The sequence below is a fragment of the Ostrea edulis genome, chromosome 6 (assembly GCF_947568905.1).
Source record: "Ostrea edulis chromosome 6, xbOstEdul1.1, whole genome shotgun sequence".
In the NCBI taxonomy this organism is placed as follows: domain Eukaryota; kingdom Metazoa; phylum Mollusca; class Bivalvia; order Ostreida; family Ostreidae; genus Ostrea; species Ostrea edulis.
In genome coordinates, this window is record NC_079169.1 from 86,071,205 (window position 1) to 86,095,646 (window position 24,442).

At 36.8% G+C, this 24,442-nt stretch overlaps 2 protein-coding genes across 3 annotated transcripts in view; both read right to left on the reverse strand.

Moving 5' to 3' along the window:
- Positions 1 to 8,437, reverse strand: part of LOC125648297 (uncharacterized) — a 37,969-nt gene extending 29,532 nt beyond the window's left edge. Inside the window, exons 1-2 of one of the 2 annotated variants that reach the window (XM_048875276.2) lie at positions 8,408 to 8,429; positions 8,161 to 8,311 (exon numbers count right to left, since the gene is read on the reverse strand). The gene's annotated coding sequence lies outside the window, so the exon portion shown is untranslated. Of the gene's footprint in view, positions 1 to 8,160 lie in introns of both variants that reach the window. The other variant, XM_056142472.1, reaches the window with a different exon arrangement.
- Positions 8,438 to 11,722: 3,285 nt separating this feature from the next.
- LOC125647444 (THAP domain-containing protein 10-like) lies at positions 11,723 to 16,557 on the reverse strand. Its single transcript, XM_056142473.1, has 6 exons — positions 16,177 to 16,557; positions 14,975 to 15,097; positions 14,015 to 14,123; positions 13,166 to 13,337; positions 12,901 to 13,049; positions 11,723 to 12,663 (listed from the first exon to the last, which is right to left on the reverse strand). The coding sequence occupies exons 1-6, from the start codon at positions 16,555 to 16,557 to the stop codon at positions 12,545 to 12,547; spliced, it is 1,053 nt and encodes a 350-aa protein (XP_055998448.1). The 3' UTR covers positions 11,723 to 12,544.
- Positions 16,558 to 24,442: the final 7,885 nt, after the last annotated feature.

Here is a 24,442-nt window from a genome sequence, read left to right on the forward strand (position 1 = left end):
CCGGTGTGTCAATGTCATTTTTTTAAGAAGTATATTTTTGATTTCTATAGTGAAGGATTTCAAACATTTCGGTTGAGCATCACTAAAGAGACATTATCTGTCGAAATGCGCATCTGGTGCATCAAAATTGGTACCGTATAAGTTTTACATTATGACCCCTGGGTCGAGGCCTCTGCTGGTGGACTGTTAGTCCCCGAGGGTATCTACAGCCCAGTAGCTAAGTACTTCGTTACTATCTTGAAAATACGGATGTATATTTAATTGCTGTTACAAAATTTAGAAATTCATTTCAAAATTAAGGATTATCTCCCTCACGCATAGCTCTTATCTTAAGACGAACTTGACTCCACTTTTTTTGGCACGCTATTTTTCCCTTAAATAGCTCTAAAACTTCATAGTTATTTCGGATTTCAAACATTTCGGTTGAGCATTATTTGTCGAAATGCGCGTCTGGTGCATCAAAATTAGTACCGTACAAGTTTTACATGCTTGTTGTTCTAAACATGACGTTTTTGCACTTAAATATTTATTCAATCACACTTAATTTGTCTGGTGTTGTCAACACAACATTAAGCAAAACAAATCACTCATTACGTAAAATAGATACATAATCATGTCTTCTATAAATACACATTAAAAAGTTTAAAACAAGTAATGGAAATAATGACCTTTTTGCGTTTGATGTAAGGCGAAGATAACGAACAGTGATCGATCTCACAACTCCCATAAGCAATACAAAATAGAGAGTTGGACAAACACAAACTTCTTGACACACCAGGGGTGAGAACAGGTGCCTTGGAGGACTAAGCACTCCTGGTTGACCGGTCACAGCCGCCGCGAGCCCTACATCCTGATCAGGTGAACGGGGTTATCCGTAGTTAAAATCAATGTGCCAAAAACAATCTTGCAATCGGTATGAAACACGACAGATAGCTTTTGGCCCAATGGTGGGTTGTATTTGGCAAACTCGATCGTTATAACGACCATAGAATTTGCGAAATGCCTTCTTTAATCAAGACTGCTGAAACCTCAACAGTCTCAATGGTCAATCTCAAAAATCCTATAGAGAATATAAATTTGAGGAAAGACAAAATTGTATCTCTGAAAACTCCAGAGGAGGGGTCATGTGCTCAGGAGTAAACACCCTTGTTGACAGGTCACAACCGCTGTTAGCCCTACATCTTGATCAAATAAACGGAAAAATCCGTGGTTAAAGTCAGTATAAAAAGAACGGCCTAACAATAGGTATGAAACATGTCAGAAAGCATTCAGCATAATGATGACATGTAGTACTGAAATTGCTTCTTCTGAATGTAGAAGACATTATCTTATACCAATATCTCTGGCTGACTCCGTGTTGGACGTACCGCCTCTACAGGAAACTTCATGATTTTGCGTCACTCAGGATGTTTCGGGTATCAGCAGCTGATTGATTGATTATGGATTTACGCCGTTTTTGGCAATATTTCAACCATACATTTTACGGCAGCTGAAATCTCTTTACCAAGTACATGGTGCACATGAATATGAATTTTCCCAGATCATAGGAAATTCTTGGAATTTTGATGGTGTTACGCGTTATTTTCAGTTCAATGTGTTGCCGTTTGGTCTTGATTCTGTACCATACATGTTTACTAAAATTACTAGGCCTTTAATCAAGAATGGCATAGCGAAGGGAAGACAATTTTGATGTATTCACCTTGCATTTAGATGACGGTTTTGGTTGTCATAACGAGTATGTAAAAACATGTGAAATGTCCAGACAAGTTTACTCGGATATGCTGCTATCGGGTTTTATACCAAAGGATGAAAAGTCTATGTGGATACCTTCTCAAAGAATAGAATTTTTAGGCATATATTTGAATTGTGAACAGGGTACTATTCATGTCCCTACACGTAGATTAAACAATGTTTCAGATACTATTCAGAAAATTGAATATTTTTTGGGACAAAATCTATCTGTAAAGGTAAGACGTATAGCTAGTTTGGTTGGTCAGATAACTTCGATGTCTGTCGTTATTGGTAGTGTTTCTCAGCTTATACTAAATGCCTTAGCATTGATACTTTAGCCCAGTAGCTAAGTACTTCGTTACTAGCTTGAAAATACGGATGTATATTTAATTGTTGTTATAAAATTTAGAAATTCATTTCAAAATTAAGGATTATCTCCCTCATGCATAGCTCTTATCCTTGGACGAATTTGGCTCCACTTGTTTGGCACGCTGTTTTTGGCTATATTTAGATCTAAAACTTCATAGTTATTTCGGATTTCAAACATTTCGGTTGAGCATCACTGAAGAGACATTATTTGTCGAAATGCGCATCTGGTGCATCAAAATTGGTACCGTATAAGTTTTACTTTATCTGGAACATCCTGGAATAGCATGGTTTATTTGTCTGAAGAAAGTATTAATCAAATTTCATTTTGGAAAAATACATTAGAAAAAATTAATGGCAAAGAAATGAAGTGTATTGCAGGTTCCAATAGGATTGTTTATACTGCCGCTAGTGAGACGGGATATGGTGGTTATTGTGTACTGACAGGCAACGCGGTTTCCCATGGTGTATGGGAGGAAAGTGAGAGAAAGAAGAGTTCCACATGGAGAGAACTATTGGCTGTAGAGAGGATCTTATGCTCCTTATTGTCCGTTTTGAAAGGAGAAAATATTAAATGGTTCACAGATAATACAAATGTTGTGTCTATTGTAAGAAAGGGGAGTATGAAAAGAAATTTACAAGAAATTGCATTGAATTTTTTTTTTAAATTTGTCTTGAATACAAAATCCGTTTAGATATAGAATGGGATCCAAGAGAGATGAATGATCAAGCAGATTATCTAAGTCGTATCGTTGATTTTGATGATTGAGGGTTAGCTCAAAGTCTATTGCACGGATTCGTTCTTTCATCAATGATGACGCCTGCAAGACACTTGTATGTTCTCTTGTGTTATCACGCTTAGACTATGGAAATGCACTATTTAAAGGGCTACCCCAAACAGATCTGAGCAGGCTACAGACAATCCAAAACTCAGCAGCTCGACTTGTTGCCCGGGTCAGGAAGCATGACCATATATCTCCGGTGCTTGTGTCCTTGCACTGGCTTCCAGTTGATTCACGTGTTGAATACAAGATTTTACTACACACATACAAGGCACTAAACGGATTGGCACCGGTCTATATCAGCGACCTCATCACTGTGTACGAACCAAAACGATCTCTGCGTTCATGCAAATCACGATTGCTAGAAAAAAACCCGCGTTCGTACAAAGACCTATGGAGATCGAAGGTTTGATGTAACAGCTGCCACATTATGGAACAGTTTACCGATAGACATCCGTTCGTGTGGCACTGTCAAAAGTTTAAAGACAAACCTCAAAACATATCTTTTTAGGAAATCTTATAACCATATTTTGTAATATATTCTTTTTTAACGTAAAGGCTGGTTTGTCGTATGAACTCGTAATGTTTAAATTGTTTTATTTTATTTGGATGTTATATTTTAAGCTCTGATTAATCTTATCATGTTTTACATTTTGCATTGTTAAAGTGCTTAGAGTAATTACAAATTATATAATGCGCGATATAAATGCCGCACATTATTATTATTATTTGATGCAATTTCTCGTGAATGGGGTCCTTACGACATAGATCTATTTGCTTGCGATTATAATGCAAAAGTAAAATTGCTCCAGATTTTGGAATCCTTTTTCATTTGCATTGGATGCTTTTACTTTGAAATGGACAGGTTGGAATTCCTGGATAGTTCCTCCAATTTATTTGATTCCCAGAGTTTTAGAATATTTTCCCCGATGTAGAGGATTTGGCACGTTAATAGTTCCTTTATGGGAATCTTCGGCTTTTTGGCCTATTTTGATTTCGGATATGTTCAAAGCACATATTGTAGATTGGAGAGATCTTCCTGTTGGGAAAGAATTTTACACATCTGGTAAATTTAAATCTGGTATTTTCGGTAACAAAGATCTAAAATTTAGAATATTTGCAATTTTGTTTGATTTCAGCGAACGCATTTGGTAAAGATCAACATTTTCATACTATTCGTTTATGTTTTACTAGTAGGGTTCTTAACTGTTTATCTTCATTTGATTTCCAGTGTTCTATATATACGATTCTGTCATTTGACATGAATTTTAATTTATTGCACATTTCGTGCGTTTTGCCATTTGACATATCAGTTGGAAACAGTATATGAAAATTGTCATTTGACAAAATTCTGATACGGTAATTGATAAATAATTTGATGGCTTATTTATGCGTGATGCAATATGGCAAAATCCATTTGGGTTTGATAATGTTTTGTAACATTGATATAAAGATTAACACTTAAGTTATTGACTTACTATTTCGAACAAAATACTTATTGGATTGTTTAATAAATTTTTTTTTTTCAGATTTTTGGAAAAGATTTGTTACATTTGCCGATAAAGTTGCGGGAGAAGGTGAATTTACTCCCTGGTATCATCAGAGCGTCACGTGCGGATTCTACGATTCAGAAATATGATAGTTTTCTTAGGTTCCAAAAAATGGGCGAAAACTAAAGGAATTAAGGACAGTGAATTATATTCCCTTCTAACATTTTACATGTGTCAATTTATTTAGCGTGTTTAGCACAACAAGCTAATTCTCCATCTCCTGTTACCGAAGCATTTTATGGAATACAATGGGCTCATGATATTGTTGGATGTCCGTCCCCGACCGATAACCTTTTTGTGATGAATATTTTAGAGGGATCTAAACGTATATTATCCTTTATGGACTTTAATTATTTGTGGTTAAAGTAACAGTAATAATTATGATATATTTCTATATGTATTAATACAATTTATTACAGTTGGATTCATTAGATGTAATTAATGTGTCCGTATTTTCCCCCGTTCTTTGTGTTTAAGCTGCTGCGTGTCGTTGCTAGTCCATTTAGTGTGTTATGTTGTTTTTATTACTGATCTTGTATCAGAAATGAATGGGTTTTAAAGGAAAATGTGATTTCTTTCGTTTGAGGAACGAATTAAACAGAAATCAATTTCTACTTGGTAATTATTATGAATGGATTATTCCGGATATTTCAAGTTTTCAATTCGAATACCTGTATAGGTATGTTCAGTCATGCGGTTCAATAGAACCGGTTTTAATCAAGTAACGATGTAAAATCAGTTTAGGATGACACGTAGAGCAGACAAAACGTTTAAATTTTATTCTAATACTAATTTGTATTTACATTTATGTAATTATAGTACGTTGTATTGTTACAACATTAAAAGTTGCTGCGTGTCGTTGCTAGTCCATATAGTGTGTTATGTTGTTTGATCTTGTATCAGAAATGAATGGGTTTTAAAGGAGAACTAAAATTGTGAATTTTGCGGACACTGTACCTCTTGGGTATGAAAGGTTGAAATGAGTTAAAACCTTAAAATTAAAATCCCCTGGGGGTCCGGGTTACAATAGGTCCTCAGTAACCCTTGTTTGTCGTAAGAGGCGACTAAATGGGGTGACCCTTCGAATGAGATCGCAAATACCGAGAGCCCGTGTCATAACAGATGTGGCACGATAAAGATCCCTTCCTGCTAAAAGGGCGTAACCGCCTTGCATAGGCCTAAAGTTTGTAACCCTTCACCGGCAATGGTGACCACTTCATATGAGTGAAAGATTCTCGAGCGGGACGTTAATCAATATACAACCAAGCAACCTTAAGATTATGATTTTTATATTTAAAAAACCGTTACTCGGGGGATTTCTCTAACAGAAACTAGTTTTATAGTCATGCTGAAGAAGGATGGTTCTACCAAATTGTGAAATTCACGACCCATTAATCAAGGAATCTCAAGCTAGGTGGTAGCCTTTATGGATCATGGAGTGAAAATGCATATTATTTCTTTAAACATCTTCATCGCGCTCAAAATCACACGGCCTTTCACCTCTGTTCGAGTTCGAATCCCGCTCGCACCGGTAAGTGAGAAAGTTTCCCAGTTTATTTTCGGAAGATCGGTGATCTCTTCCCAGGTACATTGTATCTGGGTTCTCTCTTCCACCAATAAAAACTGGGCGCCACCAGATAACTGAAAAATTGTTGAGTGTGGCGGAAAACATCAATCAATCGTAAATCCTGGACATCAATCATATTGAGTATATAGTAATGCATGTAATAAGATAAGAAACCTTTACAGATATCGCGACGTTTACATGGTCACTGGATCAAGAGTTATGCCATTGGTAAACATATTAAACTGAATGAGGTTTCTGCAAAGTTCCTTGCGCTTGGTTGCCTCATCAGTGGTACAAGCTATGATGTTTTTTAATTCAACCCGCGTGTTTCATCCATGGTATTTTCAAAGTCCAAACCAACTCCATGAAAGAACTTCGTTTATGTACACAAATCAAATCAAGAATGAAGAGACTAATACGGACAAGGTATTTTAAGCATAAATCCCTCTAATGGATTGTTGTAAACCAAGATGCTATTGCAGCAAATATATTAGTGGCAGTAGTAGATCAAGTTTAAGCATTTTAAGATCATCAAGATTTACATCAGGAATTTTCGTACCGTCTTTCATTTGGAAGGTGCAAAACTTTAAATGATTGTTATTACTGTGGTCATTGTATTGCTATCATTAAAATAATGGAATACCTAATGAATGATATTGGTGTTTTATAGTTTATACACATTAAAATAAATTAAATTGATATGTTTTTCGAAGTGATATATTATATCATATCATTTAGGGGCGGATCCAGGAATTGCGGTTACGGGGGGCGTCACTTAATGAGGCAGGGGGTCTAGGGCGCCTTGAGGCCCCCAGTGGGTCCAGGGCGAATCCCTCGTGGAGGCCCAGGGGGCGAAGCTCCTGGATTTTACAGATTTCAAAGGGCTTGAAATATGTCTCCTATTTAGTCATTTGTACTAGTACATTTTCTGTCATTTTTAATAAGGTGAAATTAATGAAATGACGCAAATTTTAAGGGTTTTTGGAAAAAAATTAAGTTCTCCCAATAAAGTCATTGAAGAAATCAAAAGATTTTGTCATTTATTTGTCCGGGAGTGGAAGAAAATATTGCTTCTTTTATCGTTTAGTACATTTTTCTAAACAAGATACCACGATTTACCTTAAATTTGAAAATTTCAGGGTGTGAATGTACCTACCTTTTCTCTCTAAAAATTTCTGATAAAATATACATTCATAAAATTGAGATTCAACATTTTTAAAGTATCACTAGTACATAACGTGATGTCAATTAATTTTTTGTTTGCTCTTTAAATTCTGATGATGTCATGTTTAATAAAACTTTCCACTGCCTCTTGTAAATATTCAACAGACAATGGGACATACAACTCCATTCTCTTATACGACAAAAATATTTAATAAAATATTTCAAACATGGTTTAATTTAACATAAAAAAATGGCATATATTTTCCTACACATGTATAGTTAGAATAACAAAATTATGTATCCTGCCGTTCACAAAAACCATGAGCACTATGGTTGTTTCACAAATGAATAAAAATTTAGAGCATTTGTTAGAACAGAATTCGAAGCAGCTACACACACCTAATATAAATTGATACTGTGTTACAATAGAGTGACAGGACTGTTTCTACTGGAATGTTTAAAGCACTTGACTTTGGTTTATTGTTATGTCCAATATCCATTTGTAACCTGACAGGTGCGTTTCCTCATGCTTTACGTTACACGGGTCTGGGTGCCCATCATAATGCTAGGAAGAAAAATTTACTTTCACCAGATCTCTGTGCAATCATCGTGTAGGTTTTGTTGAAGCATTCGCTACTCAATCTAACTGATACATTTACTGCAAATGTATGCATTAATTATCAATGGTAGAAAGCATGTAACCCATGACTAACATTTAAACATAACAAAGCACAGTACGATCTGCAAACTGCATTTTAGTTTTCATTTTTCTAAACATGACACCGTGTATGTACATGATGTAGTGTGACGTATCGACCCGTCTTCTCGCTTACAGTGACGGTTGGTTTATCCTCTCTTTTAAGCTATATATAACTCTGACCCTCCCCATTTGTGAAACAGAGTGTATGAAAATTGAAGACGTGCCACCCCTTCCCCTTCCCCTGTTATTTGCCTGAATTTTAAATATGTGCGTCCATCAATAAGCAACAAAACATCTTACCTTATTCCATATCTACGTATCCATTGTTTGTGGACATTTAGCTGGATTTGAGGCCTGTGACATAATTTAATCCACGACACACACTTCCGTAAGTTTGTCTTGGGTCGAGGGAAATAGTATGAATTTGGTCCCATTAGGTTTGTCTGGATCCCTATTGTCCAGAGAGAATTTTTTGAAAAATCAAAATATATGTATATACTGTACTAATAACACATGATCAGTCATTACATTTCTGTGTTTACTATACAAGACAATGGCGGATGTCCGAGGTTCGTGATGGTAGGCGAAGCTTGTTTTCAGCGCATTTTATTGGCCAAAATATAAGGTCACGAACTTCTGTAGATCGGTGTATTGTGAAGTTTATGACTTCTGGGGTAGAAGATATGGATGGGGTTAAATACTTAAAAATTATTCTAATTTGCTAGAGGACAGCTAGCAGAAAAACTTCTAGTATGGTCACGGTGAGGAGATTCGATAACAAGAGGCCCACAGGCCTTATCGGTCACCTGAGTACTAGTGAAAAAGTATCACTACTCCCACAGGCCTTATCGGTTACCTGAGTACTAGTGAAAAAGTATCACTACTGCCACAGGCCTTATCGGTCACCTGAGTACTAGTGAAAAAGTATCACTACTGCCACAGGCCTTATCGGTCACCTGAGTACTAGTCAAAAAGTATCGCTACTCCCACAGTCCTTATCGGTCACCTGAGTACTAGTCAAAAAGTATCACTACTCCTAAGGGCATTGAAATCTAGAAAACATTTCTTGTTCTGAATATCTAAGCTAAATTTTAATGTTCAGCAACAGTATAAAACAAGATGTCTTTTTAAAATTTCACTGCCCTCAAAAGTGCATACACTGATGAAAGGCTTTACATATAATATAATAGGTGTATTAACATTAAAACATCAAAATATATGACTAATTTGGACCGATCCTAGAGTAAAAAACCCTGGGGGTTTTCTACATCCTTTTCTGCTATGCCTAAGTATGCATTTAGATATTATACAGTATCAGCAAACTTATACTTAAATACTATATACTAAGTTTGGCCCCACCCTGGGGTCAGAAACCCTACTCTGGAGATCATCAAATTTACAATTTTGATAAAAGACTACCTGCTCTTTCTATATATCCATTTAATTTCAATTTAGTATCAATAACACTAAAGAAGATGTTATTTAAGTGTTTTAGACATCGACCTACATAGTAAGTTTGGCCCCCCTCTGGGGCCAGAACCCCTACCCCGGGGATCATGAAATTTACAATTTTGGTAGAGGCCGTGCTGCTCTACATCACTATGCATTTAGTTTGTCCTTAAACGTGCAGTTCTTGAGAAGATTTTTGAAAAATGGTCAATTTTGTCCCACCCTTAAGGCCCCTGGGGTGCAGGAATCCAGAAATTTACATTTTATATCCCCCGTATTCCAAAGATGCTTTATAGGAAATTTGAAAAGAATTGAATATGTAGTTATCAAGAAAAAGTTAAAAATGTCTATTGTTCATACATTGAATGCAAGGTGAAGATAACGAACAGTGATCAATCTCATAACTCCTACAAGCAATACAAAATAGATAGTTGGGCAAACACGGACCCCTGGACACACCAGAGGTGGGATCAGGTGCCTAGGAGGAGTAAGCATCCCCTGTTGACCGGTCACTGATCATTTTCGCCATACCCTAATTATCAAAACCCCTACCCCTGGGATCATCAAATTAACTTTTATGTTAAAGGACTACTTGCTCTTTCTAAATATACATTTAGTTTCAATTTAGTATCAATAGTACTAAAGATGATGTTACCTCTACCCTGGAAATCATGAAATTTACAATTTTAGAAGACTGCCCTGCTCTACATCACTATGCATTTAGTTTTTCTTAAACATGTGCGGTTCTTAAGATTTTTTTTTAATTGGTAATTTTGGGCAGTTTTCCCCTGCCCCTATGGCCCCCGGAGTGCAGGAATCCTGAAATTTACAAGTTATGTTCTCCTTGTTTCAAACATGCTGCATACCAAATTTGAAAAGAATTGAATATGTAGCTATCAAGAAGAAGTTAAAAATGCGTATTGTTCTCACTATTAATAACTGACCATTTTGGTCCCACCCTGATACCAAAAACCATTACTCCTGGGATCATCAAATTTACAATTTTGGTAAAGGACAACCTGTTCTTTCTAAATATCTATTTAATTTGAATATAGTACAGACCCAACCTGACAGAAAGCAGTCCCAGTAAACAAACCGAAACGCAGTCCCAGTAGGCGGGGTTAAAATAACTAGTGGCAGGAGCTAAGCCGACAGTGAGATTATCAATTAAAGTGCCCCGGAAGTCATGGGTACAAAAATGGTAAATTGGTTCAGACATTAATTTGAAAATATAAGGAAAAAAAATTATGATCGTGCGTGCATTCAATACCGAGATATTCACCATCAAAGTTAGCTATTTTTGCACCTGCCCGAAATCCATCAACTGAACTTCCGGTTTTACTATATTTAGCCATAATGACGTGTGACGTCACAACCCATCAGTCTCAAACGGGCCAGTATGGCAAATGCGAACGATACCTCCGTTTCTGTGGACGAAATCGACCTCCACATATCATTTGAAGCGTCTTCCTTTGAAGATTATCGTAACGAGTTCGTACAGACATCGTCCCTTACCAATATGAGCCAGCTGCAACGGATTCTGACTATTTTGACGAGTTAAATGCTGAACGTGAACAACTTGAACATCGCCTCGGAAGCACGGAATGGTAAGGCGCCGTTAGACTGTTTATGAAATAAATTTTGGGAAATACGAAATTGATCAATCATTTTTAACTGAACATCATTTTTAATTACATTAATGATAAATTACAGATGTCTAATCACCATATTACGCCAGTCCGCGTCGTATTCACAGGAATCTGCAATTACAATGTTAGTGGTCTCACTGGTCTGTACCATACCACCCCTAATAATTAGTATATAGTGTCTGTAATAATATTAGGGGTCTGTACCATACCACCCCTAATAATTAGGAGGTGGTATTGTATATAGTGTCTGTAATAATATCAGGGGTCTATACCATACCACTCCTTAGTGATTTGGGAGTGGTATGGTATATACCCTCAATTATCAATAGGCCTACTATTATTACAAACGAAATTACTAGTTCCTGTGGTGTATTTTCGTTCATTATTTCATTGAGAAAGAGCTTAAAATTCATGAACTTAAAAATAACATTGATTTTTCTATCCTATCATGTGACATCCCCTTTAAACAGTTATATTTGTACTTTTCCCCATGATTTGACTTCTCTATTCTTTCACTTTTACATGGTTTACAAATCATTTTAGGTGTCAATGTGGATTCTATTTCCATGTCAGCTGCCAAGGAAAGTGCATGCTGCACCGAATTGCCAAGGGTTGATTAGGAGAGGGAGTCAATAAACAAGGAACTGGCCCGCATTACTGAACACCCTGGGTTTTCACCAGTGTATTTAGATGAGTATGAGCTCGAGACGGCATACTACCAATACTGGTCCCAGTATGGAGAAATGAGGGCAACAATTGAAGAGCAAGTAAATTTTTTTTATTGATCTAATCAATACAAAATTCACATGACCATTGGGTCCCATTGCTAGTTTATCATTAGTGACTAATTCCAAGGTGTAACAGATACACAGCACACAGACAACTTGTTTGATGGTGCTAAGGATACCTAGGGCACAAGGTACGAGTCCCTCTACCCTCATGTGCTGTGATGGAATTCCTTTGCCTCTGAGGTGTATCAAGGGTTCAATGCACGTGAGTGATGGTATGATTTGGATGAAGCAACTTTTTTAAACAAATGTACGATTCATACATGATGTATACAAAAAAATCAAGCACAACATTCTAACAGAAATGGCCCAAAAATAATACATTTATGAACATAATAGTAGCTTTCATGTTCCCATTTTTAAAAAAAAAGTTTTGTCATTTTTTAACTCTTACAACTATGATATATACTAAGCTAATACTACATATACTATGCTAATATTTCATTCTATAAATTATTTGCAAAAATACACTGTTCCAAACAGATTGTTACCTAACGGTCAGACCCTATATCATGGTTGTCCCCAGTAATTTTGTATTTGTAAAAATAATTGTTTTCACAACATACTGCTGTATATGACTTTGGTTCAGATTTAAACAAAACCCGAAGATAAAGATGTTTCACAATAATTAAAACATTTTTAAACAAGATTAAAAAAGAACACATCTGCATGACCAACATATCTTTTATCTGCTTTGCTAGAATGTCCAAAGAGCTAGCGTCACGTTTTGTTCACATTCACACGGATGTCTCCTTCCGACTGAACCTTGATCTAAAATGTAGAACCGCTTCTTCTTTGTCAGGATGGAAAAAATTCACTGCACAGTGGAGGTGGTTGAGCTGGCAATGAGCATGATAATGGTTCTGATGACTCTTGAAAGGCCAAATAAGTCTCTTTCATCAGGACTGATGCATAGTCTGGAAAAAATGGACACTATTTAAAATGTTATATATGCTTTATATCCTTATAAATAAATTGCTCTTTACTATGTGTATTGTATTTTGATAAATAATAAAAATTCTCATTAACTTTGTTATTGCTGTTTTAAACTTGATTGAAAGAAAAGTGACAAATGCAAAAATAGTAAAAATGCCATGCCAATTAATTTTGATATGAATTATGATAGTGGATTATCATTAGAAGTACATTCTTACTAAATGTAGGATCAACAGGCGTCCTACGAACACTGCATTCCCCATGCTTGAACTTTGGGAAGCTGATCTTAAATTGTTGGTCCCCCTCCTTCGTTATGGCATGCGGCCTTGAGGAATTCACATTAAAATGTAGAACTGCAATCATCAACCTATCCCAATGAAAAAGGATAAAATAAATATACATTTTTTCAACAGAAATATTTCAAATCTTAGCAATATACTTTAGTTGCTACGTGTATGACTAGAAGGACATAGACAGTCATACCTACAATACATTCCATGATAAGAAAAAGCTATCATCTTTGGGGCAAAGTGATTAATTGTGCTGTGAAAAGCCTCAATTTGGGAAGTTTGAAACAATGGCGATAGCTTGGGTATATCCTTCTTCCTTTGGCTTGACAATATGATGTTGCTCATTTTCTCACTCTCCTTGGTACCTGCAAAGTAAATCATGAATAGGTGACAAAAATTAGTTTGTATAGTAACTGCATACTTGTTTTTTCTTCTTTGCAAATTTGATCGAGCATTCAATTGCTTTTTATTTGTGAAAATTTTCAACTTAACTATTTGAGATTATATTGATTGATTCACTCATTTGGAGACATCACCATTGCCGGTGAAGGGCTGCAAAAGTTAAGCCTATGCTCAGAGCCTACGGCCTTTGAGCAGGGAGGGATCTTTATTTTGCTACACCTGCTGTGACACAGGGCCTCAATTTTTTCGGTCTGCCCCATTTAGTCACCTCTTACAACATGCAAGGGGTACTGAGGACCTATTCTAACCCAGATCCCCACGGGATATTTGAGATTATAGGCCAATGTATGGCTACAAATCTAAACTAGACCAGTCAATATATAAAAATAAAGAGATCAATGTGTCTCATAACTATGAGATTGAATTTATTGATGCCTCATCTTAGTATGAAAATTCAAGAATGTTAACTTGAAAATAACACTTTATTCATCAAATCAATCTATTAAATAAGAGCTAATACAAGCAAAATAGGTTTCTGACTTTCTACATTAAGTGGTTTGTTTGATTTGCATCATAATGAGTAAAACATTATGTAATGTACTACAGTTATAAAGAAAGTCACACAACACTAAGGCCTTACCTTTCTCTTTCTGTTTAGCAGCGACTTGGATTTTCACACTCCGCTTCCCAATAGTTGCTGTCTGATACCCTGTTGCTGTTGAAGTCACTCTTTTTTCAGTCTCTGCAGCCTGATAAGACAAAAATTAGAAACATTGTTTCTTTTGATACTTAATTATTTTTAGTGTACACATAAGGCCTTGTACTTAACTTTTCATATGAACTACAACATAAGTAATACTTGCATGTAATGAGAATTTACTGCATATGAATTTTTATTTTAGAAGGAAACAAATTTTAATAATTATGAGTCCAATGTACCTTAACTTCTGTCAATCTGCAAGTTATATGCATGCAAGTGTGTGTCTGTGAGAAGGAGGTTTTTTTAACAAACAAGTGGCCTACAGGCCTTATCAATCACCTGAGCACTAGTGAAAAAGTATCACTACTCCCAAGGGCTATGGAATCTAGAAAATTTCCTGATCTGAATATCTAAGCTAAATTCTAATGTTCAGTAACAGTATAAAACAAGGCATGATCTTAATTTAGAGGTCAATAAATTAATAAAATTCTTAGTCCAATGCACATTCAAATTATTTCTGCCAGCCCAATATACCCTATATGGGGGCAAAGTTGTCTGTGTGTGTAGCTTTAACAATACAAACTACAGTATATACTGTACATAATTGCTTGTTCTGGGCTATTACCTTTCTATGTCAAAACAAATGGAAAAACCGTTGAAATAAAACCCACCAGTAAATAATTGTGGGTGTACTGTCACATCCTCATAAATGTTTATCTGAGTAATTGGTGAAATAAAATGTCCCCAAGTAAATTACTTGGGTACCCTATGTTTAGAGTTCTATACCTTTACTCGTTAATAGTAAATTTGACCCCAAGAGATGTAATTGCCTGTGTCAGCTACTACACAATAATTCATACAAAACGTGTTACAGTAATTCATACCATTTATTATACTCACTGTTTCACTTGGTTCTGGATTATCTACTTCCATCTTTTCAATCTCAGGTACATGTACTTCCATCCTATCCTCTGATACTGCCTTGCTAGTACTTTCATTCTCGGGTATCAATTCTGATAATATCTACAAATATGCAAACACTCAAACTTCTCTTTCCCAGATTAATGCATGATATTTGCACATATTTCTCGTGACAAAACAGACTATTCATATTCAAGTCAATCATCAATGGCAGCTTTGTTTTAATGCAATTCATACAACATACACAATATAACAAACTTTGATCCCGATGTAAAATGCATATTCTGATATATATACCACAATAACATGTCAGAACTAGTGAACGACTGCGAACAAAACAGGTGTATTACACAACACTATAACCTGATTGGTGAAATAAAATGTCCCCAAGTAAATATTGAAATAATTTGCAGTAAGGGGATCCGGAAGGGGGGGGGGTATCCTGAAGGTCGGAACCCTCCTCTTTCATCAGAAAATTTTGCTAAAAAACACCCATACATATAAATGGTAGAACCCCCTTTAAGAACTAAAATTTAATATCGGTAGAACCCCCTCCCTTTCCAAAATTCCTGGATCTGCCCATTATTTGTGTAGATTAAATTACTAGGGGTATCCATCATATGTCATTTTTGGAAATAATTTACTTTTCATTAATGAATAAATCCAAAGGATATACATGTAGGAGTTATAACAGGGGTTACAGGTCACCCACTCTACACCCCTCAGCCTTCACTTGGTTAATCAGAATTGGTATCTTTCCAATGTTAACATTTAATCGTGTTGGAAAAATAATGTTGCCCACTAAAAGAGTAATAGAAGTCTACGTATATTTAAATTATGCAAAGTTCTTGACCACATTACTAAGAGAGGTCAGTGGATTTATATGACAGAATATGTTTAAACAGCAATCTAATCCAGGGTCCTGATCAGACGGGGCATGTAAGAGACTCATCACATGGCACGTGTATTGTAACTTATAAAGTCAATAAAGCTAAATAAACGTCACAGACTACAATGCAAGATGAAGATAACGAACAGTGATCAATCTCATAACTCCTACAAGCAATACAAAATAGATAGTTGGGCAAACACGGACCCCTGGACACACCAGAGGTGGGATCAGTAAAAATTATCAACTTTCTTACGATGGAATCTTCATAATAAAGTTACACACGACCTACCCTATTTTTCTCCAGCTTGGCGGCAGTCTGGCGCTTGGGTTTAGGCTCGGGCGAAGAGAGGAAGGCAAGGTTGAGGTCGTCCACTTTCCTCTTCGGATAAAGCGATGGAATCGCACCAGGGCAGAGGCGTTTTTTCGCAGGAATTCCAAATTCCCTCATCAGTGAAAACTGAACCTCGAAACATCCGTCCGTGAAATGTGCACTGCAAACAACAGTATACTGTGACGGTCCTGTCCAGTCTGCACGGGTCAGTCTCACAAATCGAGTCCATGCTGCTCTCTGTCGCTCGTCCTTAGGGAAAACATGGACGGAAACGGTGTCCGAGGGTATGTTGTTGCATCCTGCAACTACACACATGCGTCCCTTACTCTTACTTGCCATTTCTCTTTAAATATTTTCTTCTCTTGCACTCTCGTCTTGCTGTGAAAAAAACCCCGCCAATGATGGGTTGTGACGTCAGATTCGGTATCACATTTGCAGTCTCGTTTTCGGTATCGTAAAGGTGTGAATTTACGAAATAGGTTGTTTTTGCCCATTATATCGTTTATTGATTACATAATAACTGAGATAATTTTGCGATCGGTATTTATTTTTAAAAATACATAAGATAAACCAAACTGTATATTTGACTTCCGGGACTCTTTAACATTGTTGATAATCGCTGGAGCGCGTCAATACGGTAGTCGAAATCGAAGATAAATGACTTATAATGTAATTAAAGAGAAAAACAATACATTATACATGAAAACAGCACATACGCAAAATACTTGTGTGACACTTTTTCATGAATTTATAACAAAATGATAGTTTATGAATACGAATGAAAAAATATACATGCGGAGTTTATGAGTTAGATAACCACAATTTCACAAGTAAAATCAATTGGCGTCCATGTTCTGTCAGGCAAATTTGTTGTTATTCAATTTTGTTTTTATATTTCATACATGTGAAGTGTATCTTGGGTTCTGAAAATTATGTAGCATAATTATATTTATTTCTTGACTGGGTTATTGAAATTAATGTGTTTAAAGTCGCCTAAATAATTTATTCACTTATCGTCTATCTTAAACTAGCAAAAACTGCTTTCCACTTACGTGTAAACGTATTTTCAATTTGTAAATGATTTGTAAATGGGTTACTTATTGCCAACATTGTAAAATTGTTTAATTTCACTACAACATTTAGACAGATTTAAATAATTATGAAGATTTCAATCAAAGTGTATATGTACATGTTGTTTTAACCTGAAATCGAAGGTACATTGTTTGTAAAGTGCATGTTCCCGAATAGACGTGTTCAAAGCGTTACCGACGACAACATTTAACAATAATTGCTCTTTTGCTACTCATGATAGCCCTGTTTTGACACCTGTAAACACACGACAGCATCCCGTGTCTCCCGTCTCCATGGACATAGTATACCTGAGTAGATTACCCCTTTAGATCGAAGCTGCCGACCCCATCTCCCATCAAGAATCATCTATAAGCTCGTCTATCTAATAAATGGTCCAATGGATTTCATTTTTCAAATGTAATTGACAAATTGATAAAGATCCCTCCCTGCTCAATGACCATAAGCGCCGAGCATAGGCCTAAATATTTCAGTCCTTCACCGGCAGTGGTGACGACTCCATATGAGTGAAGTATTCTCGAGAGGGACGTTGAACAACATTCAATCAATCCCAAAGATGCTTCATACTAAATTTGAAAAGAATTTGACTGGTAGTTATCAAGAAATTAAAATGTTCAATTGTTAACGGACGACGACAACCAATTGCAATAGGTCACCTGAGTTGACTCAGGCAACCTAAAAATCTGCCCGGTTGTGAAATGAATAGTTCTTTGGCACCCCCATTGCCTGTCGTAAGAGGCGATAAAATAGTGGCGATCAGTTTATCGTGGGTTGCAGCCCGAAGGAACGGAGAAAGGGATCCTTATGGTTGAGGTTTGTTGACCAACACTCTACTTTGGCCCCGACTTCTGCTAGGTCAAGTTTGGCCCGACTTTATTAATCGGCTGGTCATGCCTTGCTGATAATATCGTCATGTCATAGTATTGATGTACTTTATACATGTATATCCTGTTTTTACAACTTTCCAATACACCAACACTTCCATGTCGATAATATATATATATATATATATATATATATATATATGTGTGTGTGTGTGTGTGTGTGTGTGTGTGTGTGTGTGTGTGTGTGTGTGTGTGTGTGTGTGTATATAAATAAAGCGATGGCTAAGGATCGATCAGATAAATTTTGTCTGAGTATAGATTTTTTGTATCCCCTTGGTATCAGTCTTCCTGGAAGTCCGTTTCAACTGACATCGCCCTTTTTTCACGCTTTTCTTTGAATCACTCTCTTCCGAACATTCAATAGGGTATAACAAGTTCAATGGTCTGTTTAAGCTCCTTTTGCTGGGGAGCAACACTTTTCCCGGCCGAAGTTCTCCATCCCGACTCACAATTAGTTCACAAAGGCGTCCAATTTTCCAGTTCCCTCGAGGAAGATCATCCTTAATAAACACAACATCACCAATTCTTGGTTCCATCCTATGTTGAATTCGTCCTTCTTTAAGTTTGAAAGTGGTCCTTTCTTTAAGACTTAGAAGGTAGTCATCTCGCCAAGCTTTCCAAAAAGCATCTAAGTGTTTCCTTCCTTTCTTCCATGTAAGGAGTAGCTTATCAGAATTACTGATGAAGGGAAAATAGTCTGTATCTTCTACACCCACTTTTTCATCATCTGGAATTCCAGTCTTTGGGTTCAATGTCAGAAAATGTGCTGGAGTGAGAACGATGTTCGAGTTGATGTCATCTCCAACATACACCAAAGGTCTGGAATTCACAACAGCTTCCGACTCGGCCAGTATAGTTCGTAGCTGTTCACTGGTTAGGCACAGCTTTCCAATGGTCTTTCGGAGACCCCGCTAAACGACACCTATTAAGCGTTCATAAAATCCTCCCATCCAATGTGCAAGTTCAACAATAAATTCCCATTGGATATCTTCATTAGAAATGTAGGTCTGTACGTTTGGATCACGAGCAGTTGACTTCCATACCTTTTCTAGCACATCACTTGCAAGCTTGAATTGAGATCCATTGTCAGATATTATTTGCTTGGGCTTTCCCCATCGTGCAATGAATCTTCTAAGTCCCAAAAGAAATTTCTCAGTTGACATGTCCTGTATAATTTCCATATGTATGGCTCTAACTGCTAAGCATGTATACAGGCAAACCCAAACTTTCTTGTTTCCATTTTCTGTTTTGACATATATTGGATCAAAGTAATCTACTCCAGTAAAGGTGAATGGAGCCGATTCGTTTACACGTTTCTTTGGGAATGGCGGCATCAGTGGCATTTTGTATGGTCCTCCTTCATGCCTCTTGCATACAGTGCATTTCCTCAAGATTCTCTTAACTTCTGAGCGGCCTTGTGGGATCCAGTATGTCTGTCGGATCATGGATAAGGTCTGAGATACTCCAACATGAAAGGATCTTCTGTGAAGACTATCAGTAAGTCAGTCACATCGTTTCTCTTTGGTAGTAGTATTGGTTGCCTCGCTCCCTCTGTCATATGAGCAGCGCCAAGTCGACCAACACATCTAATAATACCTTCTTTATCTAATACAAGTCCAAGCTGATTCACTAAATTGTGTCTTTTCTTTTCTGCCAGTGCAATTTTCACTTCCTTAAAGAGCTCGTTTTGTACATGTTTTATCCACAGAACTTTGGATTCATTCAACTCTTCAGATGACAATGGTCCTGGGTGTATTTCGTTTCCCTTAAGTTTCTTGATAAATCTCAGTACCCAGGCAGAAACTCACATAATACGTGTAAAGGAAGAAATCTTCTTAACATCCAGGCAAAATGGGTTGTCAGAGCTATCTGTCATTCTGCTAGGACCCTTCCCCACTAGCAATTTAGCTTTAAACAGTACCTTTGGAACTCTGTACTCCGACTCCATAGCTTCTTTACTTTCATGCTTGTCAAGTAATTTCCATGTGGGCCATTCACTTCTGTTCTTTGTTAACGATGAGGGACCATTCCATCAATTTTTGTTCTTTCTATAGGAGAAAACAGTTGTTCCACGACTTGCGACATCTGCAGGGTTGTCCTTGGTTGATACATACTGAAATTCTATGTCACTGCTATTATGAATTTCTCTTAGTCTGTTTTCTACAAACACTGTCAATGGCTTCTTTGTCTTAATCCAATGTAACACGCATTGTAAATCAGTCCACAGTATCTGAAATAACTAAAGTCAGTTGTCTCTCTACAAACAATATACTACGTGCCCATATGAGAACCGCCAATAACTCCAGTCTTGGAAGAGAGATCTTCTTGTCAGGTGCCAGACGAATCTTGGAAAATACAAGATTGCATGTTCTTGTTTTCCTGTTGAATATCTGCATATCTGTAGAGGCATCACAAAAGCAAATCAATCTGCAGGTAACTTCTCCTGGCAGTCCAATGTATCTTGGCATGTGGAACTGTGGAATATCTTGTAGGTCTGTATATAGTAGAGTTATGAGATTGATCACTGTTCGTTATATATGCAAGGTGAAGATAATGAACAGTGATCAATCTCATAACTCCTACAAGCAATACAAAATAGATAGTTGGGCAAACACGGACCCCTGGACACACCAGAGGTGGGGTCAGGTGCCTAGGAGGAGTAAGCATCCCCTGTTGACCGGTCACATCCGCCATGAGCCCCATATCCATATCCTGATCAGGTAAACGGAGTTATCCGCAGTCAAAATCAGTGTGCCAAGAACGGCTTAACAATCGGTATGAAACACGTCAGACAGCATTTGACCCAATGCGAGGTTGTATTGACGAACTAGATTATTATAACGACCATAGAATTTGCGAAATGCTGACTTCAATCGAGACTGTTGAAATCCCTGTACCATCAACTTGTTTGTCAGTAGCTTACCTCGATTTAAAAACTGACTATACCCAGAACAAGCTCTTGCATATCGAATCAGTTGAGATATATAAACACCATATGCAGGTGATAATGGAATATTGCTACATAAATGTGGGAAGTTGACGATGGAGAAGCTGAAATCATCCCGTTTGTCATACAGTTGAGTTGTTAGTTTGCCGTTAATGTCTACTTTCAATAAAATATCTAAGTATGAAGCAGAAGTGGACGACTCTGTGGTGTCCTTTATTTCGAGCTCACAGGGATATATCAAATCGACATATGAATGAAAGCTATCATTGTTAATAGACAAAACGTCATCGATATATCTAAAAGTCGAATTGAAGGTCACAGCGAGAGATTTTTTCTTCTCACGTAGAAGTTTTTGAATAAATTCTGCTTCATATGAATATAAAAACAGGTCAGCTAACAAAGGAGCACAATTCGTGCCCATGGGAATTCCAACAGACTGTTGGAAGACCTGATCACCAAAGACCACGAAGATATTGTCAATGAGGAACTCTAGCATATTTTTTATTTCAACTTCAGAGTACTTGTGTGTGGAATCAGAGTGGTGTTTAACAAAGTAAGTTTTTGAATGACTGATCACTAGGTATGAATATTTCCGATGTCCGTTTTTGTTGAAGAAGCAACTGTCTATGATGTCAAAAACTCTAGTCTTTAATTTATCGTGAGGAATGGTCGTGTATAGTGTTGAAAAGTCATAGGTTTTAATGCTATTGATTTGGGAAAAATTCTGTGATTTCAAGTTTACTAAAAGTTCTTTAGAATTTTTTAGAATCCACATTTGATTAACACCACTTCTGGCATATGTAGTCGCACAGTAAGTTTGAAGTTTCTCCTTCACAGCTGTTAACATTTTCGTGAGGAGCAAAGATAGGGGCTTGGTAGAGCACTTACTGGATCCAGCAATGTATCTTTGTTTGTAAGGGTTTTTATGTAGTTTAGGAATCAGTATAGGTACGGTAACTCATATTCATTCGACCCATTGACTGGAATATTAAATGTGTCAAAAACTGAAGCATGGTTTTGAAGAGTTTCGTCTTTTGAAAGGGCAGTTGGAGTATAAGTATGATTACCAAAAGTGGAATTAATGTCAAGTTCGTTTAAAATACAGTTGTAATAATGAGCCTTACAAAGACAATATTGTTACTAGCTTTGTCAGCTGGAACCAAAACATATTCTTCATGTAATCTATCTAATTCTTTTATCACTTCTGGTTTACTAAACACAGAAGGATAGATGGTACGTACGTTTGTTTTCATGTGTCTAATGCGGGATTTTAATATCCCTCTTATGCTTTTAACCCATTCTGACAATGTATCAAGTTCTTCTTTTTCATATTTAGCCCATCGTCTGGCATAATCTTCGACAGAACTCATAATAGAGATGAAGTTCTGTCGCCAATTAAAAGACCGAGGTTCTCTGTATTTAGGACCTTTAAGAATAAGTGATTTGAGGTCCTCATTTTCAACTATATCAACATCACCAGTAATGACATGTCCAGTTGGACTGTAGTTGAAAGAAGATGAAGAACAAGAACATGTTGGTGGATTACGTATAAGATGGTCTATACCTAAGCACTGCAAAGTTTGTTTATAATTAAAAAGTTTGGATGCAATAGTAGAAGTATAGCTGTAGGAAATACAGGGTGTAGACTTGAACTTGAAATAAGTTGGAATACACGACTGAACCCTTTTATGACGAAGAATGCTGCTTATGTTGACGGCATCTATTCCTTTGTTTGTAAATTTGAGCTTAAGGAACTGACGGCATGATTTGGAAGGAATATCATCCATGGTCCGTGCTGGTTTATAGAGCCTGTGGTAGGCAACATCCATAATCATAGAGTTAAGTCTATATTCAGGTGTTGAAAAATCCAAGTATAGACTAGCCATAGCTTCTTCAAATAACGTATGTAAAACCCTCAATGGAATAGAGTAAAGTGTTGTACGAATATGATGTGGACCCAATTGTCTGTTGACGTGAGGCAAAAGTGAATCAAACATGATATCATTTATAATTGGTCTTTTATATGAACGATGTCTGTGACTGCGTTTTCGTCTTTGGGTATTGGGAAAGAGTCCCATCACATTAACGTTATTTCCTTGTGGACTAGTCAAATTTCCCACATCATATACATTATTATTGCATCCATATGGAAATGCAGTGGCTAGGGTCCTGATCCCGTGATCTCGTTGTCTACGATAAGGGGTGCTTAATGTAGAATTGTTTGTGTGATGGTAATTTTTTTTCTAAAATCCTTACCCTCATGGACAAGATGGAGTGGTCCGGTGCATTAAAATGCTTGTAAAGAAGTTGTTTACCACCATTATTAATTTGAAATCTGTGCCCCGATATTCTTTTACTAAGTGAACCCTTGGTTTCTCCCACATAAATTAAGCCACACAGGTTACACTCAATGGCGTAGACAACGTTAGAAGATTTACAAGTCAGATTATCAAACGTTTTGGTACACAAACTACGTCCAGTTAAATTACTACTAAATGAATGTTTAGTGATCAGTATATCACAAGTTTTGCAATTTTTTACAGAACATTTTGAGGTTGAACACATGAGGTCTGAAAAGGAATTATCAAATATATCTCTTAAAGGAACATAACAGTCTTTAATTTGGGTATAAGAATTTTGGTTTCTGTACCAAAGCTGACAATCTGACGATTGTACATACGACAAATCTTTGATATCTCGAAGGATAATCCGAGGGACACCAAACGATCTGTAGGAGCCTGTGTCCCTTATAGACTCCACAGAGTGACACCTTTTTATACTGGGCGACGTGTCAGCCAGTATTGTTTCATTATTGTGTATATTCATGAAGGAACATATATCGAGCGACAAGTATCCTCGGGGACAGACTGTCCCAAGCTGCCATTGCTGAACATCTTCTTCTGTAAGCTGTTCATCCCAATCTAGATTCTTCCTCCACAACATCTGGAGAAATAACTTTGTCTTTAAAGTCACTGGAGTGAAAAATCCAAGTGGGTGATATATAGATGCCACTCGCTGCAGTACTTCTCTTTTTGTAACTGGCATGACTTCGGTTTCACATTTCAAACATGATACTGCAAGTGTATCATCAGTGAGGATCCATGTCAATCCTAAGAGCTTCATCTTCTCTCTCACAGACTGATCTCATTTTGGAATGTAGTTGTAAAATTCCTTGTTGTTTGAAGCCCAATCTTTGAGGTTCATTGACATAGCACTAAATATCTCTTTACTATCCTTGTATAGAACTTCTGCATCTGTAACAGTATCTACTCCAGTGATTACATTGTCGACGTAGATATTGTTT

What these genes read in the sequence shown, in the direction of transcription:
- LOC125647444 (XM_056142473.1), bottom strand. Translation starts at nt 16,557, where the DNA reads ATGGCAAGTAAGAGTAAGGGACGCATGTGTGTAGTTGCAGGATGCAAC. An exon ending in CCAAGCTGGAGAAAAATAGG is followed by an intron (nt 15,098 to 16,176) that starts GTAGGTCGTGTG and finishes GCATATTTGTAG; the next exon opens with ATATTATCAGAATTGATACC. An exon ending in TGCTAAACAGAAAGAGAAAG is followed by an intron (nt 13,338 to 14,014) that starts GTAAGGCCTTAG and finishes TTTACTTTGCAG; the next exon opens with GTACCAAGGAGAGTGAGAAA.